Source organism: Arachis duranensis, chromosome 10 (assembly GCF_000817695.3).
Source record: "Arachis duranensis cultivar V14167 chromosome 10, aradu.V14167.gnm2.J7QH, whole genome shotgun sequence".
NCBI lineage: Eukaryota > Viridiplantae > Streptophyta > Magnoliopsida > Fabales > Fabaceae > Arachis > Arachis duranensis.
Genome location: NC_029781.3, coordinates 55,386,586 through 55,403,597, shown reverse-complemented (window position 1 = coordinate 55,403,597; position 17,012 = coordinate 55,386,586). Strand labels below are relative to the sequence as shown.

The following is a 17,012-nucleotide window of genomic DNA, read 5'->3' as shown; positions in this document are numbered from 1 at the left end:
AATTGCGCGCCTTTAAGAACACACACTAGCATAAAAGGGCGATGTCACAAAAGAAGCATGCACTTCACTTATCCTAGTGTGCTTGAGATGCTTTAAGTAAACTTGTAAGGTAAAACAAGCATTAAAGAAGCGTGAAAGCATTCAAGTCAAACACATATGGATGCATATGATCATGAAATACAATGCATTAAGGTAAATGCTCAACATCCATCAAGAAATTGCCCACTCAAAGAGAGAGTTCAAATCACATGGTGGCTAGCTACAACATGCAATTCAAAAGAGTTACAAGCTCGAAGGCAATTCTCATCACTTGGTATTTTTCAAAAGGTAAGCATGAAAAACTCAAAACCAAGTAACAAAATATAACCTCAATCATAGAATCCAATAAAGATTATCTAAAAACATTCATGCTAAAATAGCATTTAGGCAATAAGGGGCAGCAATGTATAGTAAACAAAGTCAATAATCCAACACTTATGATGAAAAGAGAGAAAATAAAATGAAAACTAAACTAAAACTAACTAATCAACTAACTAACTAACTAATTAACTAACTAACTAACTAATAACTAACTAAAATAAATGGTTATCGATGGTGTTTGGAAGTGTTGGATGAGGGGTAGGAGGAGGGAAGAAGAAAGGAGAAGGAAAGAAATAGAAAGAGGAGAAGAAAAGAAATGTGGTGAAGGAAGGAAATCCATGCGTACGCACGCATACCACGCGCGCGGATGGTTTATTTCGAAAGTGGCGCGTACGCGTCATGTGCGCGTGCAGTGCGTGTGCACGTGAGTGGGGTTGTGCCAAAGGCACAACGTTGGCGTGGCGTAGGCATAACTCTCTGGAAAATGTATGGAATGTGGAACTTCTCAATCCACGCGTACACACACATGGCACGCGCGCGTGGATGGTCGAAAATGCTTGATGCACGCGTACGCGTGAAGTGCGCGTATGCATGGATGGTGCTCTATTTTTTTTCAAAATTTTTCTCTATGTTTTTGCACCAATCCAAGCATTCTAAACCTCCAAGCAGTTACCAAAACACCCTAAAACCTTATTTAACATGATAGAATACTAATTAAACTCAACCAACTAATCTAAACATGAAATTAAACTAGTTCTACCAATATGTACAAAAGAGAAAATAAAAGGATTTTACTATGGTGGGGTGTCTCCCACCTAGCACTTTTATTTATTGTCCTTAAGTTGGAGTTATGGGGAGCTTCTCTCAAGGTGGCTTGTGCTTGTACTCATCTTGGAACTTCCACCAATGCTTGGACTTCCAATAAGCTCCATCATTCAAGATTAATATCTCCAAGCTTTGATGGAGTTCTTCACAAACCATGGGCTCCCAATATTGATCCTCATGTGTTCCCGGATCCCATATTTTGTCTTCACACCCATCTCCAATTTGATTATCATTAATCCATGTGGGTGGTGAACAAGGTGAATTCTCAACAAAGTGACCAAACATCCTTCTAGACCCATGTACTCTAGTTATACACCAACCTTTGCTATCAAGCTTTGGACATGTGACCATAATGAACCTAGAATGATGCTTCCAACCACTAACCATCTCCTTTTTACTCTTAAAGCCACTAATTTTTCTAAGTTGACCATCTGTCTCAAGCAAACCATATTCAAGGGGAATAACAAAGCTTAAGTATAAGGAATTTACCCACTTGAATGAGAGAATGGTTGGTGGTGGCTTGGGGAGAGGTATCTCTAATGTGCTTGCAAGCTCCACTCCCTCGTGTTCTTTCTTGACTATCTTCACCTCTTCACTAGCTTCTTCAATTTCAATCTTTTCCCTTTCATTACTTGGCTTGGTGTTGTCTTCAAGAACCTTGATTTCTTGCCCAATGGGAGGTGATTCAATTTTGGATAGGAATTCATTGATGAATAAATCCATCTCTTGAGCAACCTCTTCATATTCTTCAATTTCAATATACACCATGCCAATTTTTTCCTCTTGGTAGCTCTTTTTCGATTCACTCTCTTTCGCATTGCTCACCAAGGGTATGGGAGGTTGTGCACACTCTTCTATAATTTCAACTATGACATGCCTTAGAGGTTGCGCACCCTCTTCAACATCAATATCAAGCTTCTTGGAAGAGTTCTCCATGATGCTACATTCCCATGGACTTTCAACATCTCCTAAATCTTCAACCACATCTTCCTTCTCTTCAATGAGCATAGGCTTCTCTAATTGTTCCAACACAAAATTCGACTCCTCCTTCTCCACCGGATTTTCCAATTTCTCCTTCATGCTTTGCTCTTCTTTTAACCTTTCACATGTGGTCACAAAAGTACCTTGAGTCTTCAAACATTGGTGGGCTAAAGTATGCACCACCTTGGTCAAATTGGTCACAAACTCAAGTGTATCCCGCTTCATAGCTTCTTCTCCTTGAAGTAACAAAGTGAGAGGATTGTCTACTGGGGTTTGGGGTGAGTAAGAAGGTTCATTATTTTGGAGAGAGGGTTCATGGTAGGAAGGTGGTTCTTCTTCGTAGAATTATGGAGATGGTGAGTATTGAGGTGGTTCTTGGTAATAATGATGATAGAGTTGTGGTGGTTCTATAGGTTTTTTCTCATAAAAGTCATAAGAATATGGTATGGGTGATTGGTCATATGGTGGATATGGATTATAGGAAGGTGCTTGGTATGGAGAGGCTTGTGAGTATGGTTGAGGTTCATGTTGAGGATAAGGTTCATAGACATATGGTGGTGTTTGATTATCATAAAAGGAGTCACCATAGCTATTGAATTGACATGCATTAGGATGAGAGTTATACCTATAAGTGTCCGGAGGTTGTTGCCAATAGGAGTGATCAATTCCTTGAGGCTCCTCCCATCTTGGAGTGTTCCATCCACAATGAGCGTCATCATTGAAGTTCACATTTCCTACAACACAATTAAAACCAAACTCATAGCCAAAGTGAGAATTCATAGTGGAAAAACAAAATAAAACTAACAAAAACTAGAAAACAAGCAAAAGACAATCCTATTCACACTATTCACATATGTACAATAACCAATAACATAACACCATTGCAACTCCCCGGCAACGGCGCCATTTTGATGATTAGATTTTTGATGGCTTAAAAATTCACTAATGAAATCTCGTTGTAAAGTATAGTTTCTAAGCCAAGCAATAATCCTTTCATACAAAAGATTGTTTGTCACAAGTAACAAACCCCTAAATTTATAAACCGAAGTATTGAACCTCGGATCATTCTCCCTAGGAATTGTAATGAAGTGTTTTGTTATTGGTTGTGAGTTATTTTTGGGGTTTTGATAAGAAGCATGAAAGATAAATGGCAAGAAAGTAAACTAAGGCCTAAAAAGGTCTTGGCAAGGGTTGGTGGTCAAGGATCTCTATCCTAATCACTAACCACAATATGAGAATTGGAAAGAATTAATCTCATTAAATCATCCTCTAACTAGTAGTAAAGGAAAGTCAAATGAACTATATCAATCCTAGTCCATAAGTCCTAACTCTCCACTAATTCAATTAGTGAGAACTAGAGTCAATGGATCCCAATCAACAATTACTTGGACATTAGTAACTCAAGAGTTCCTAAGTTACCTTTCCAAGCCAAGAACATAAAACTCTACTCTAAAATCCAACCAAGCATTTTCTCAAACACTTGGAAGGCACAAAAGAAAAGCATAGTAAATCAACAACAAGAATTAATTCTAACAACAATCAAATGTAAAGGAAAGAAGATCTACATGAATTACCTCTTATTGAATTTTATAAAATGGAAGGAACAATAGTAGATCTACAACAAAACATAAGAACAACATAAAGGAAATTACAACAAAAGAATGGAAGAAGAATGAATGTAACAACAAAGAATTGAGAAGAAGAAGAAGATGAATGCATGAATTAAAATCTAGATCTAAGAACTAAACCTAATCCTAATCCTAATTCTAGAGAGAAGAGAGAGCTTCTCTCTCTAGAAACTAACTCTAAACTAATCCTAATGAGTGTGAATGAACTAAAGTGAGATCATCTCCCCTTGCTCTTCAATCCTTGGCTTTAAATAGCATTTTTGGCGCCAAAGTTAGTTGAGATTGGGCCCCACAACCCTTGAGAATTTGTTGGTCACGTTTTCATTAAAAAATCATAAACCAGCACCGACGCGTACGTGCTGTGAGTCGCAAGGTGCGCGTAAGCGCCAGGTGCGCGCGCGCGTCCATGGGCAACTTCAACTTCTTTGACTTTTCATGATTTCTCCACTTTGCATGCTTTCCCCTTCACTCCTTTGATCCATTCCTAGCCTTTTCAATCTGAAATCACTAGCAAACATATCAAGGCATCTTATGGAATCAAAGGTGAATACAAACCATCAAATTAAGGGTCTAAAAGCATGTTTTCACATCTAAGCACAAATAAGGAGACAATCACAAAACCATGCTATTTTATTGAATAAATGTGGGTAAAAGGTGATAAAATCTCTTAAAATCAATACAAGATAAACCGTCAAAACGGGATTTATCACCTGTACCTCAAAGATTCCCAGTTTCTCCATTACAGAGAGTGGCATTAAGTTTATGCCTGAACCTAGGTCACACAGAGCCTTTTCAGAGGTCATAGTGCCTATGGTACAGGGAATTAAGAATTTACCGGGATCTTGTTTCTTTTGAGGTAATGTCTACCTAGCCAAGTCATTCAGTTCATTGGTGAACAAGGTGGGTTCATCCACCCAAGTCTCATTACCAAATAACTTGGCATTCAGCTCCATGATTACTCCAAGGTACTTAGCAACTTGCTCTTCAGTAATATCTTTATCCTCCTCAGAGGAAGAATACTCATCAGAGCTCATGAATGGCAGAAGTAGGTTCAATGGAATCTCTATGGTCTCTAGATGGGCCTCAGATTCCTTAGGTTCCTCAACTGGGAACTCCTTTTTGTCCAGAGGACGTCCCATGAGGAGTTCCTCACTGGGATTCACGTCCTCCTCCTCCTCTCAATGTTTGGCCACACCAAGTATGGTTATGGCCTTGCACTCTCTTTCTGGATTTTCTTCTGTATTGCTTGGGAGAGTACTAGGAGGAGTTTCAGTGACTCTTTTACTCAGCTGGCCCACTTGTGCCTCCAAATTTCTAATGAAGGACCTTGTTTCATTCATGAAACTTAGAGTGGCCTTAGATAGATCAGAGACTATGTTTGCTAAGCTAGAGGGGCTCTTCTCAGAATTCTCTGTCTGTTGCTGAGAGGATATGGAAAAGGCTTGCTATTACTAAACCTATTTCTTCCACCATTATTAAAGCCTTGTTGCGGCTTTTGTTGATCCTTCCATGAGAAATTTAGATGATTTCTCCATGAGGGATTATAGGTGTTTCCATAGGCTTCACCCATGTAATTCACCTCTGCCATTGCAGGGTTCTCAGGATCATAAGCTTCTTCTTTAGAAGATGCTTCTTTAGTACTGTTGGATGCATTTTGCAATCCATTCAGACTATGAGAAATCATATTGACTTACTGAGTCAACATTTTGTTCTGAGCCAATATGGCATTCAGAGCATCAATTTCAAGAACTCCCTTCCTCTGAGGCGTCCCATTACTCACAGGATTTCTTTTAGAGGTGTACATGAACTAGTTATTTGCAACCATGTCAATGAGTTCCTGAGCTTCTGCAGGTGTTTTCTTCAGGTGAATAGATCCACCTGCAGAATGGTCCAATGACATCTTAGACAATTCAGATAGACCATCGTAGAATATATCCAGGGTGGTCCATTCTGAGAGCATGTTAGAAGGACACTTTTTGGTCAATTGCTTGTATCTTTCCCAAGCTTCATAAAGGGATTCACCTTCTTTCTGCCTGAAGGTTTGAACATCCACTCTAAGCTTGCTAAGCTTTTAAGGAGGAAAGAACTTGGCTAAGAAAGCCATGACCAGCTTATCCCAAGAGTTCAGACTATCTTTAGGTTGAGAGTCCAACCATGTTCTAGCTCTGTCTTACAGCAAAAGGGAGAAGCATAAGCTTATAGACCTCAGGATCAACTCCATTAGTCCTAATAGTATCACAGATCTGTAAGAATTCAGTTAAGAACTGAAAAGGATCTTCTGATGGAAATCTATGAAACTTGTAATTCTGTTGCATCAGAGAAACTAATTGAGGCTTTAGCTCAAAATTGTTTGCTCCAATGGCAGGGATTGAGATGCTTCTTCCATGAAAGTTGGAATTTGGTGTAGTAAAGTCACCAAGCATCTTCCTTGCACCTCCACCATTGTTATTGGGTTCGGCCATCTCTACTTCTTTTTCAAAAATTTCAGTAAAGTTCTCTTCAGAGTGTTGTATTTTAGCTTCTCTTAGCTTCCTCTTCAGAGTCCTTTCAGGTTTCGGATCAGCTTCAACAAGAATATTCTTATCCTTGCTCCTGCTCATGTGAAAAAGAAGAGAACAGAAAAGAAGAGGAATCCTCTATGTCACAGTATAGAGATTCCTTTATGTGAGTAGAAGAAGATAAGAATAGGAGAAGGAGAAGAGAAGAATTCGAACACAGAGAGGAAGAGAGGGTTCGAATTATAAGAAGAAGAGAAGAGAGTTAGTGATTAAATAAATAAATAGAAGAAGATGAGAGAGAGTTTTTCGAAAATAATTAAAAAAAAAGGAAAATATTTTTGTTTTTATTTTAAAATTTAGTTAGAATTCAAATATTAAGAGAATAAATAGAATAAAATTAAAATTTAAAACAATTAGTTAAGTCAAAAGAATTTTGAAAAAGAAAAGGTGATTTTCGAAAATTAGAGAGAGAAAAGTAGTTAGGTGGTTTTGAAAAAGACAAGAAATAGTAAAACAAACAAAAAAGTTAATTAGTTAGTTGAAAAAGATTTGAAAATCAATTTTGAAAAGATAAGAAGTTAGAAAAGATCTTGAAATTGATTTTGAAAAAGATATGATTTGAAAAAGATATGTTTGAAAAGATATGATTGAAATTTATTTTGAAAAAGATTTGAAAAGGAAATTAAAAAGATTTGATTTTTAAAATTAAAATTGATTACTTGACTAACAAGAAACTAAAAGATATGATTCTAGAATTTAAAGATTGAACATTTCTTAACAAGAAAGTAACAAACTTCAAATTTTTGAATCAATCACATTAATTGTTAGTAAAGTTTTCGAAAATTATGAAATAAAATTAAGAAAAAGGTTTTGAAATCAATTTTTAAAATTTTCAAAAATAATAAATAAAAAAATGAAAAAGATTTGATTTTGAAAAAGATTTTGAAAAGATAAATTTTTGAAATTGAAATCTTAACTTGACTAACAAGAAACAACTTATTTTAAAAAATTTTGACTAAGTCAACCCAAAGATTTCGAAATTTATGAGAGAAATAAGGAAAAGATATTTTTTTGATTTTTTAAATTTAATTAGGAAAGAGAAAAACCACAAAATGACTCAACACATAAAAATTTTGGATTAAAACAAAGGATGCATGCAAGAACACTATGAATGTTAAGATGAACACCAAGAATACTTTGAAGATCATGATGAATATCAAGAACTTATTTTTGAAAAAATTTCAAGAAGAGAAAAACATGCAAGACACCAAACTTAAAATTTTTAATGTTTAGACTCTAACAAACTAAAAATGCATATGAAAAACAAGAAAAGACACAAAACAAGAAAATCACAAGATCAAACAAGGATACTTACCAAGAACAACTTGAAGATCATGAAGAATACCATGCATGAGTTTTTGAAAAATGCACAAATTTTAAAAACATGCAATTGACACCAAACTCAAAATTTGATCTAGACTCAAACAAGAAACACAAAATTTTTTGATTTTATGATTTTATTAAATTTTTTTGTATTTTTTTTCAAAAATTATTTTGGAAAAATGAAAAAGAAGAAAAAATTTTTGAAAGATTTTTGAAAACTTTTTGAAAATAAAATAAAGGTTGAAACAAGAAGAAAATTACCTAATCTAAGCAACAAGATGAACCGTCAGTTGTCCAAACTCGAACAATCCCCGGCAACGGCGCCAAAAACTTGGTGCACGAAATTGTGATCTCAATGGCGCCAACAACTTGGTACGCATGTAATCTCAACTCTTTTTCAAAACTTCGTACAACTAACCAGCAAGTGCATTGGGTCGTCCAAGTAATAAACCTTACGTGAGTAAGGGTCGATCCCACGGAGATTGTCGGCTTGAAGCAAGCTATAGTCACCTTGTAAATCTCAGTCAGGCGAATTTAAATGGTTATGGAGTTTTAATAATTAAAATATAAATAAACATAACACAAAGATAGAGATACTTATGTAAATCATTGGTGGGAATTTCAGATAAGCGTATGGAGATGCGTTGTTCCTTCTGAATCTCTGCTTTCCTACTGCCTGCATCCAATCCTTCATACTCCTTTCTATGGCAAGCTGTATGCTGGGTGTCACTGTTGTCAATGGCTACGTCCCATCCTCTCAGTGAAAATGGTCCTCTACGGTCTCTGTACCACTAATCAACTGTCGGATTTCTCGTCTCGGATGAAAAATACCATGCACAGATATCGTATGGCTAATCAGCTGTTGGTTCTCGATCATGTAGGAATAGGATTTACTATCCTTTTGCGTCTGTCACCACACCCTACAGTCACGAGTTTGAAGCTCTTCACAGTCATCCTATCCCAGATCCTACTCGGAATACCACAGACAAGGTTTAGACTTTCCGGATCTTAAGAATGCTGCCAATGGATTCTAGCCTATACCACGAAGACTCAAATCTCAATTTCAGATGCCCCATTGTCAGAGGGGAGTCGATGTGAATCGTTGATTAGAAACCCAAGAGATATACATTCAAGCTTGTTTTCATGTAGAACGGAAGTGGTTGTCAATCACGCGTTCATGAGTGAGAATGGTGATGAGTGTCACATAATCATCACATTCATTATATTCTTGTGTGCGAATGGATATCTTAGAATAAGAATAAGCATGAATTGAATAGAAGAACAATAGTACTTTGCATTAATACTCGAGGAACAGCAAAGCTCCACACCTTAATATATGGTGTGTAGAAACTCCACCGTTGAAAATACATAAGTGAAAATAGTGTAGGCATGGCCGAATGACCAGCCTTCCAAAACATGAACAATGGTTCAAAGATGTTTCAAAAGCTCCCTAGTACAATAGTAAGAAGTTCTATTTATACTAAACTAGTTACTAGGGTTACAGAAATAAATAAATGATGCAGAAATCTACTTCCGGGCCCACTAGGTGTGTGCTTGGGTTGAGCATTGAAGCTTTCACGTGTAGAGGCCTTCTTTGGAGTTAAATGCCAGTTTGTAACTTGTTTCTGGCGTTTGACTCTGGCTTGCAACTTGTTTCTAGCGTTTAACGCCAGAATAAGGCAGAAAGCTGGCGTTGAACGCCAATTTGCATCATTTAAACTCGGGAAAAGTATGAACTATTATATATTGCTGGAAAGCCCTGGATGTCTACTTTCCAACACAATTGAGAGCGCGCCATTTGGACTTCTGTAGCTCCAAAAAATCCATTTCGAGTGCAGAGAGGTCAGAATCCAACAGCATCAGCAGTCCTTATTTTTCAACTAAAAACTATATAAAAACAATGCCAAAAAGTGTATAAATTATCCGCTCATCAATCACCGGAACTTATTTTTCAACTAATGTTTGTCTCTACAACTCCACTCCCTGCAAGAATACTTTGCCAACCCCAAGGTAAGGTTCTTATTTCTACTACAAGGATAGAATTGAATTTGAAGTATTTACCTTTAAGTATTCTAGAAAGAAGAAAGTTAGGTTGAGTCATGATTTTTCAGCACTATTTACCCAAATAAGCCAGGTTTTAAGCCCTGATATCTTTGAAACTAAGCATGCCTTCTTTCTTAAGTCTAGTCTTCTTATCCTAGCTAATCCACACCATTCGCTTTTCAGAACCTTGCTGCCTCTACCAGAACTAGGTTAGAATACTATGAATTTCATTTAGCAAGCTGTCTGGACGTTTAAAACATGACAAGGTATAGGATTGGTATTGCTTTACCAACTGCTCGGAGTAATACCTATCTCCTCCATTATATAACAAGCACTTTTTCTATCGTTGTGTCCTTTTGAGAATCTTATCTTTGATTGAGTTGAAAGGTAACTTTTTTAGAACTATTGACAAGAAAAGGTAGACCAAAATATTTATCCTGTGCATATATGTGGAAAATATTCAGCCCACTGAAGCTCTCACAAGATTCCAATAATTCTAGAATAGAGGCACAACTATTTTCTGAGACTTTACTGAATAGAATGGAATCATCCGTGAATAGCAAGTGATTTATAGTTGGGCATCTTTTTTTTATCTGAATTCTCCAAATGAGACTATTTTGCTCTGCTTTGTGTAGCAAGAGGGAAATTCCTTCTGCACATAATAAGAAATGAAAAGGGGATAGAGGATCACCTTGACGGATACCTCTATCTGGTTTAAAAAGCCCATAGGATTGACCTTCCACAACAATAGAGTAAGAAACGGTTGTCAGTAATTCATGAACCCAGTCAAAGAATCTCGATTCAAAGTCCAACTTCTCCATAATAAACCTTAGAAAATGCCACTCCACTCTATCATAGGCTTTACTCATATCAAGCTTGAATGCCATTTTGTATTCCAAGCTTCGCTTTTTTTATTTATGATTGTGCATACATTCGTGTGCTATAAGAATATTATCAGAAATAAGTATACCTTTTAAAAATGCACTTTGAGTAGGGTTAATTACCTTGTTCATACAACCTTGGAGTTTGTGGACCAGCACCTTCCAAATGATTTTGTAGACAACAGAGGACAAACTGATGGGCCTTATCTGAGTTATATCGCTCGCATCTGAGACCTTTAGCCCTAGACGAATATTGGTGTGGTTAAAACTTTTCAAAATTCTACCTCCAACAAAGAAACTCCTCACAGTCTGGAACACATCTTCTGTCACTATATCCCATTATAATTGGAAGAATTTAGGCGTCATACCATCCTCTCGTAGTGCACTCTGAGGGTTGATACTAAAAGTAGCTCTTTTTACCTCCTCCATAGAAACAGATCTTCTGAGCCTACAGTTCATGTTAGCTGTAACCTTAGGCTTGAAATCTGTGAAAAAAAGGCTCAGGATCTGCCTAATTGGAAGATGTGAAAATACTCTTAAGATAGTCCTCAGCCACCTTAGCAATATTAGCATTGGTTGTTGCCATATCGTCATTATCCCTTCGCAGATGCCATATCTTATTTCTTCTGGTTCTAGATTTAACTTTTCGATAGAAGCAGTTTGTATTTTAGTCTCCTTCCTTCAGCCATTTAATTGTATATTTGTTTTGCCAAAAAAGTTTCTCGTACAAATATGTTTTTTCAAGCCACTATTCAAGCTCAAGTAATTTAGTGTCTCCCATGATGCCTGATTCCTGCTTTTGTTCTAGGAGAGCAGTAACTTTTATAATCTTCTTTTTAGAATTAGTAGGGATGCTTTTTTGTTAGAGAGCTAATCGGTGTCTAACCAATTTAAGCTTCTAAATAATCTGAGCATCGCTAAACCTTTTATATCTGATTTCCATACCTCATTAATGAAGTTACAAATTTTTCCTTGACGACATCAGCATGATTGAAACTTGAATCTCCTTTTTTATCTCTTTGATTGGTAGTTAGTTTCCAAAAGAAAGGGACATGATCAGAATCTATCTCTGATGGTCTAAAGATAGTGGGTTGAGAGTATAATTGGGACCAAGATTTATCAACAAGCACTTTGTTAAGTCTTTCCTGAATTAGTTCACCTTCCCTGCATCTGTTACTCTAAGTAAATAGTCTACCTATCATTTCCAAATCAATCAACGAGTTATTTTCAATAAAATAATTAAAAGACAACAATAGAAGAATAAGATTTAGGATTACCACCAAGTTTCTCACCTTGTCCAATAATGGAATTGAAATCACTAACAATAACTGATTTACCTTAGAGTTGGGAGAGCACCAAAGAGATTTCTTGAAATTGGGATAGAAAAATATTCTCATTGTAATTTAAATAAATGCCGACTAAGTTCCATTCAATATTGAAAGGGACATCTTTTATCAAGGCAACAATACAGAACTTATAACAACTGATAATCTGAATAACTAAATTATCCGTCCATGCCAACGCAAGGCCAGCCGCACTACCACAAGGATCAATAATTTGTCAATTAAATTAGTCACAAGCCATGAATTTTCTTTGCACCTGTCAGGATTGGTTTCTTGTTTCACATAGAAAAACCAACTCAGGAGAGTGGGATTGAACAATCCTTTTAAGGTTGTGAACTATTAGGGGTCTCTCCAAACTCCGACAAGTCCATGATAACATTCTCATGGGTCTTGGGGTGCCATTGACCGGCTGGCACCCTCCACCCTCTTATCAGCAATTAGTTCTTGTTCAACACACCTCTTCTTGGTGACAAGCTCATCTTCGTTACTAGAGACTCTTCGCTTTGTCCTGCCCAGTTGGTTAAGTGAATTATGACTTTGTCTTGCCATCTATTTTAGATTCAGTTTTTTGCAGCTAACTTCTTCCATTATCATATGATTGTCTTCTTGGATTTCATTCATTGAGCCTGTGATATGTTCTAACATAACAAGAGAACCAGATTTTGTCATTGACTTCCAAACTAACTCTGAAATTTGGTTAGGGGACTCCTCTGTACTCCTTAGGACTTCATTCCTTTCATCCTTTATATTCAGCTTAGAGAAGCTCTCAAGTAACTAAGAAGGAGCAGTATTTTTTCTTGGTTGTAAAGGATTAAATTGTTGACTGCTGAAATTACTTACATTATCACTATCGTCATTATTTTTTTTTCTTACCTGATCAACCTTGACCCAGTCGCTAATGCTTTTTACTTTAATGTTACCTGAAGCAAAGTCTGACATAAAGATCTGGCAATACTTTGAATTATGTCTAAGGTGAGCACAATAAATGGAGAAGATCTTAATATGCTCATATCTCAATCCAATTTTCAGCACTTTACCTCTTGGAGAAGCCATCCAAATCGAGTCCTTCACTCTTTTTATCACCATTAATTAGAACTCTAGATTTAATGATTCTAGATTCTTTTTCTCTGATAGAGTAAAAGTCAATATCAATAATCTCACCAATTTTTTCACTCAATTTACGACTAACCTCAACAGTCTTGAATTTTTCTAGAAGCCCCTAAAATTGAATCCAAATAGAAAAAGAACTAATTTTCTTATAGTCCTGAGAGTCAGTATTTGTCCTCTTCTTTCATATTCCTTGGATTCGAATTTGAATTTTCTTTCTTTTTTGGGTTTACGATACGAATGAAAGTGTGATGATGATAGAATGAGAGAAAGATAAGATGAATAAAAAGAGTGGAAGAAGGAGAAAAAATTGTAAGAAATGGATTTGGATAAAAAAAAGAATTTGAAAGAATAAGAAGAGAATTAGAGAATTATGATTAAAAAAAAAAAGAAAAATCCTTAGAGGCACAACAAAAACCTAATAGAACAATTGAAAAATCATATTTCTTGGGAGATATACATGTACTAAATTTTAATTAAATTAATTTTTAAATGTAAATCAAATTGATTCCTAAATTATCTAACTTATATTACATTAGTCTTTTAACTTATTTTTTTGCCTTCCTTTATCCTTTGATCTATATCGATGTCTATAGTAAAAAATAAATAAATAAATAATAAATAAAAAATTATTCATATAGAAAATAGGTCAAAGAAATGAAATACAGAATGTTAGAAATATTCTGACACAAAAAAAAAGTTAAAAATGTAGGTTCAATTTAATTAATCAAAACAATTTAAGAACCAATGTAACTTGCACATAATATTAAAAAGAATAATTCGAGCATTTATTTTTAATTAATTATTTTTTATAAGGTGATTAATTTTAATGAAATGATCGTCGTCCAATCACATGTATTTTTTAGATAACTATTTAATACAATTAATGTAAAAGAATTATTTTTGTTTGGATGACGTTACCTAATTAGGTTATACTAACACTGGATCAAAATTAAATTAATTAATTATAATTATTATTGAAACACCGAAGATAAATAATTAAAAGAGCAAGCATATGTTAGTTAGCACTTAGCGCCAGACGGAGAAGGGTTGAGTTATAGCTATTTGCTAACGCCTTAAAGGCAAATAAAGCTGCTGCAAAATCGTTCTAACGTCTTTGTTCACACCTCACACTCACACCCTCTTTTCAAATTCATAACTACTGAAACAGATACATAATCCATAACGCTTTGTCTTTCTTCTAACACCTCGACAAATCATGAAGGTATCTAATTCTTTCTATTCTACATTTTTTTCCTTCCTTTTTCGATCTCTGTTTTCCTTTGTTCCAAAAAAGAGAGGATTCAGTTTCCTCGACTCTGTTTTTCTTTTACAGAAGCCAACTCTGGCAACAACAATTGTAGCTATTGTTTTCCTTCTTCTTCATTCTTCGCTCGCTCTCAAGGTACATCTTATTTATTTTATTTGTGTTTGATTACTTTGTCTTTTGTTTCTTCTATATTGTAATAAACCTCACTTAATTGCGTTGAACTCTGAAACAAAACGTTGAACAGGAAGCGCAAACATGCGTGGCAAACAGAAACTGCGACTCAGGTTTACATTGCGAAACGTGTGTGGCAAACGGAAACTTGCGACCACGGTGCACTCGAATCCAACCAACTAACCCGACTTCAAAGGTGAAGGGATTGCCGTTCAACCATTATTCATGGCTCACGACTCATAATTCATTTGCGATGTTGGGTCAGAAATCGGCCACTGGCGCCCTCATTCTCTCTCCGACCAATCAGCAAGATACCATCACCGATCAGCTTAATGTATGTTCTCTGTTCTCCAATTCTCTTTCAAATCCTTCTTTTTTTTTTTTCTCCAAAAGTTAAAATTTAAAAAAAAAAATTTAATTTTGATGTACTTGTCACTGTATGTATCCGTGGATTCAATTATGTAAGGCCATATGGGTACATTTATTGTACGAATGATCATAAAAAGCAGATATAATTGCACAACTACAACTGTATAAAACACTTTACAAGTACATTAGAATTAAACTAAAAAAAAATGGTAGTTAGAAAATAAAAATAGGAAAAGTGCTTGAAACATTAAGCGGTTGTGTTATGAACTTGTGATTATTTCTCGTTTCTGTCATTATGTTATTGTTATGTCTACTTCCCCATAAAGCTAAGCTTCTGTATTCTTCCTGCTCAATGAAACTCAAGGTCCCCACACGTTACCATGAGAAACATATAATACTTTCAATAAGACATTTTCAAGTGTTGCAAACCATCTCCCGGTTTTCACATTATTACCTTTGTATAAAGATCTCTTTATAAAAATAATTGCCTTTATATGTTGTACGATTAATCACTAAAATGGTATTTTAAAAATGATCAATTTTAAAGGAACAATAATTGTATGTATTCCTTAAAACAAAGTCAAATATCAAAGCATAAATAATTTTCAAGGCCTTTAAATGACTTTTGATCTCTTAATATTATTTTTGATACAAAATTTTTTAGGTATCATTTTAATAGTTTGCTTACATGTTGTATACATTAGGATTTTTACGCACATTTCATTGACATTTTTTTAAATTAATTGTTATCACACATGATATCATTGATTTGTTATATCTGACCAATGTATAATGGGAACTGAATAAAAAAGTCCTAGTATGGTTGTTAGGTTGCTGATTAGTGCAATGCATGTGGGAAATTGTGATGAAAGACAATGATGCAATAACTAAAGTACTAATTAAACAACTGGGTATTCTTTACATGCTTGAAAAGTTCAAGTAATTAGTATTTTAATCAGGTTAGTTATGGACATTGTATTACTTTATTCATCATTTCATAGAATGTTTGGAGTATTTTATTGGTTGGTTAAGAATGGTTAAGCACGCCAAGGAAGAAGAATACTAGAACTAGTAATATAAGTTTCTAGGAAGTATTTAGAATACAAAAAGTTTTAATTATTTTCTCATTCTTTATAGTTTAAACAAATTTAAAATTAGATCTTTATATCTTTTTTTCTTTTCAATTAGATTTTTATATTATTTTTAAATTTTATAATTAAGTCCTTTTTCGTATTAAAAATATTAAAATTAACAGAATATTCTTTTTAAAAATATATAGTCAAAAATCTAATTAAGTTAGTAACTGTGGATATCTTTAATTTACAAATGAATATTCTATTAATTCTAATATTTTTTATATTATCAAAAACTTAATTATAAATTAAAAATAGTATAAAAATCTAATTAAAAAAATATATAAGAATTTAATTATAAATTTGGTAAAATAATAAAGACTAATAAAAAATTAAACTAATAAAAAATTTATAAGAACATGAACATAGTAATATAAAAGGGCTAGGTGTATAATACTACTAGAAAATTGGTAATTACTGACTTAAAAAAAAAATCTTATTAACAAATGAAATCCGTAAATAACATAAACTTTTGTCCAAAAGAATTAACGAATGTGTAAATAAATTCGTCGAAAATAACTTATTTTCTTGTAGTATAAATATCTCTAAAAAAACTGCATCGAAAAAAATGTAATATAAATAGCTTAATACAGTTGTAGTTGAAACTTTAAAGAAAAAACTTATAGTGTATACTCTTGCACATTAAATAAATACTTTCATCTAACAGTATAGATGATGAAGATTGCTACCTCCTTTAAATGACATTTTTTTATGATATAAGATCAAATATGAATAAGCTAATGAAAGAGAATTATCCCTCGTTAAATATAAACTATTTCTCATAAATAAAGCATGGTATTACATCTTATGTTTATATTTTGGTGATTACTTATATAAAGACGTCTATTTTATCTGTTACTAAAGATTTTTTTTATATTATGTTTTAATTGGTTTTTTTATAATTTATTTGATGTTTTTCATCACATATTATTAAATTTTTTAAAAAATTTTATTTTTAAAAACAATAAAAAATATTTAATTTAGACTAAAACAAAAAAAAAAATAATAGATTAACTATTA

General features: G+C 34.2%; 1 protein-coding gene and 1 non-coding gene across 3 annotated transcripts in view; both read left to right on the top strand.

Moving 5' to 3' along the window:
* Positions 1–5,752: 5,752 nt before the first annotated feature.
* On the top strand, positions 5,753–5,856 carry LOC127743578 (small nucleolar RNA R71). Its single transcript, XR_008004963.1, has one exon. It is a non-coding gene; the product is annotated as a small nucleolar RNA R71 (small nucleolar RNA).
* Positions 5,857–14,092: 8,236 nt separating this feature from the next.
* The window catches only part of LOC107470012 (PI-PLC X domain-containing protein At5g67130), an 11,048-nt gene continuing 8,128 nt past the window's right edge, over positions 14,093–17,012 (top strand). For both annotated transcript variants that reach the window (XM_016089399.3, XM_016089398.3), the window contains exons 1-3: positions 14,093–14,274; positions 14,386–14,454; positions 14,564–14,824. In XM_016089399.3, coding sequence (XP_015944885.1) covers positions 14,269–14,274; positions 14,386–14,454; positions 14,564–14,824 — 336 coding nt within the window. In that variant the 5' untranslated portion in view covers positions 14,093–14,268. The remainder of the gene's footprint in view (positions 14,275–14,385; positions 14,455–14,563; positions 14,825–17,012) is intronic.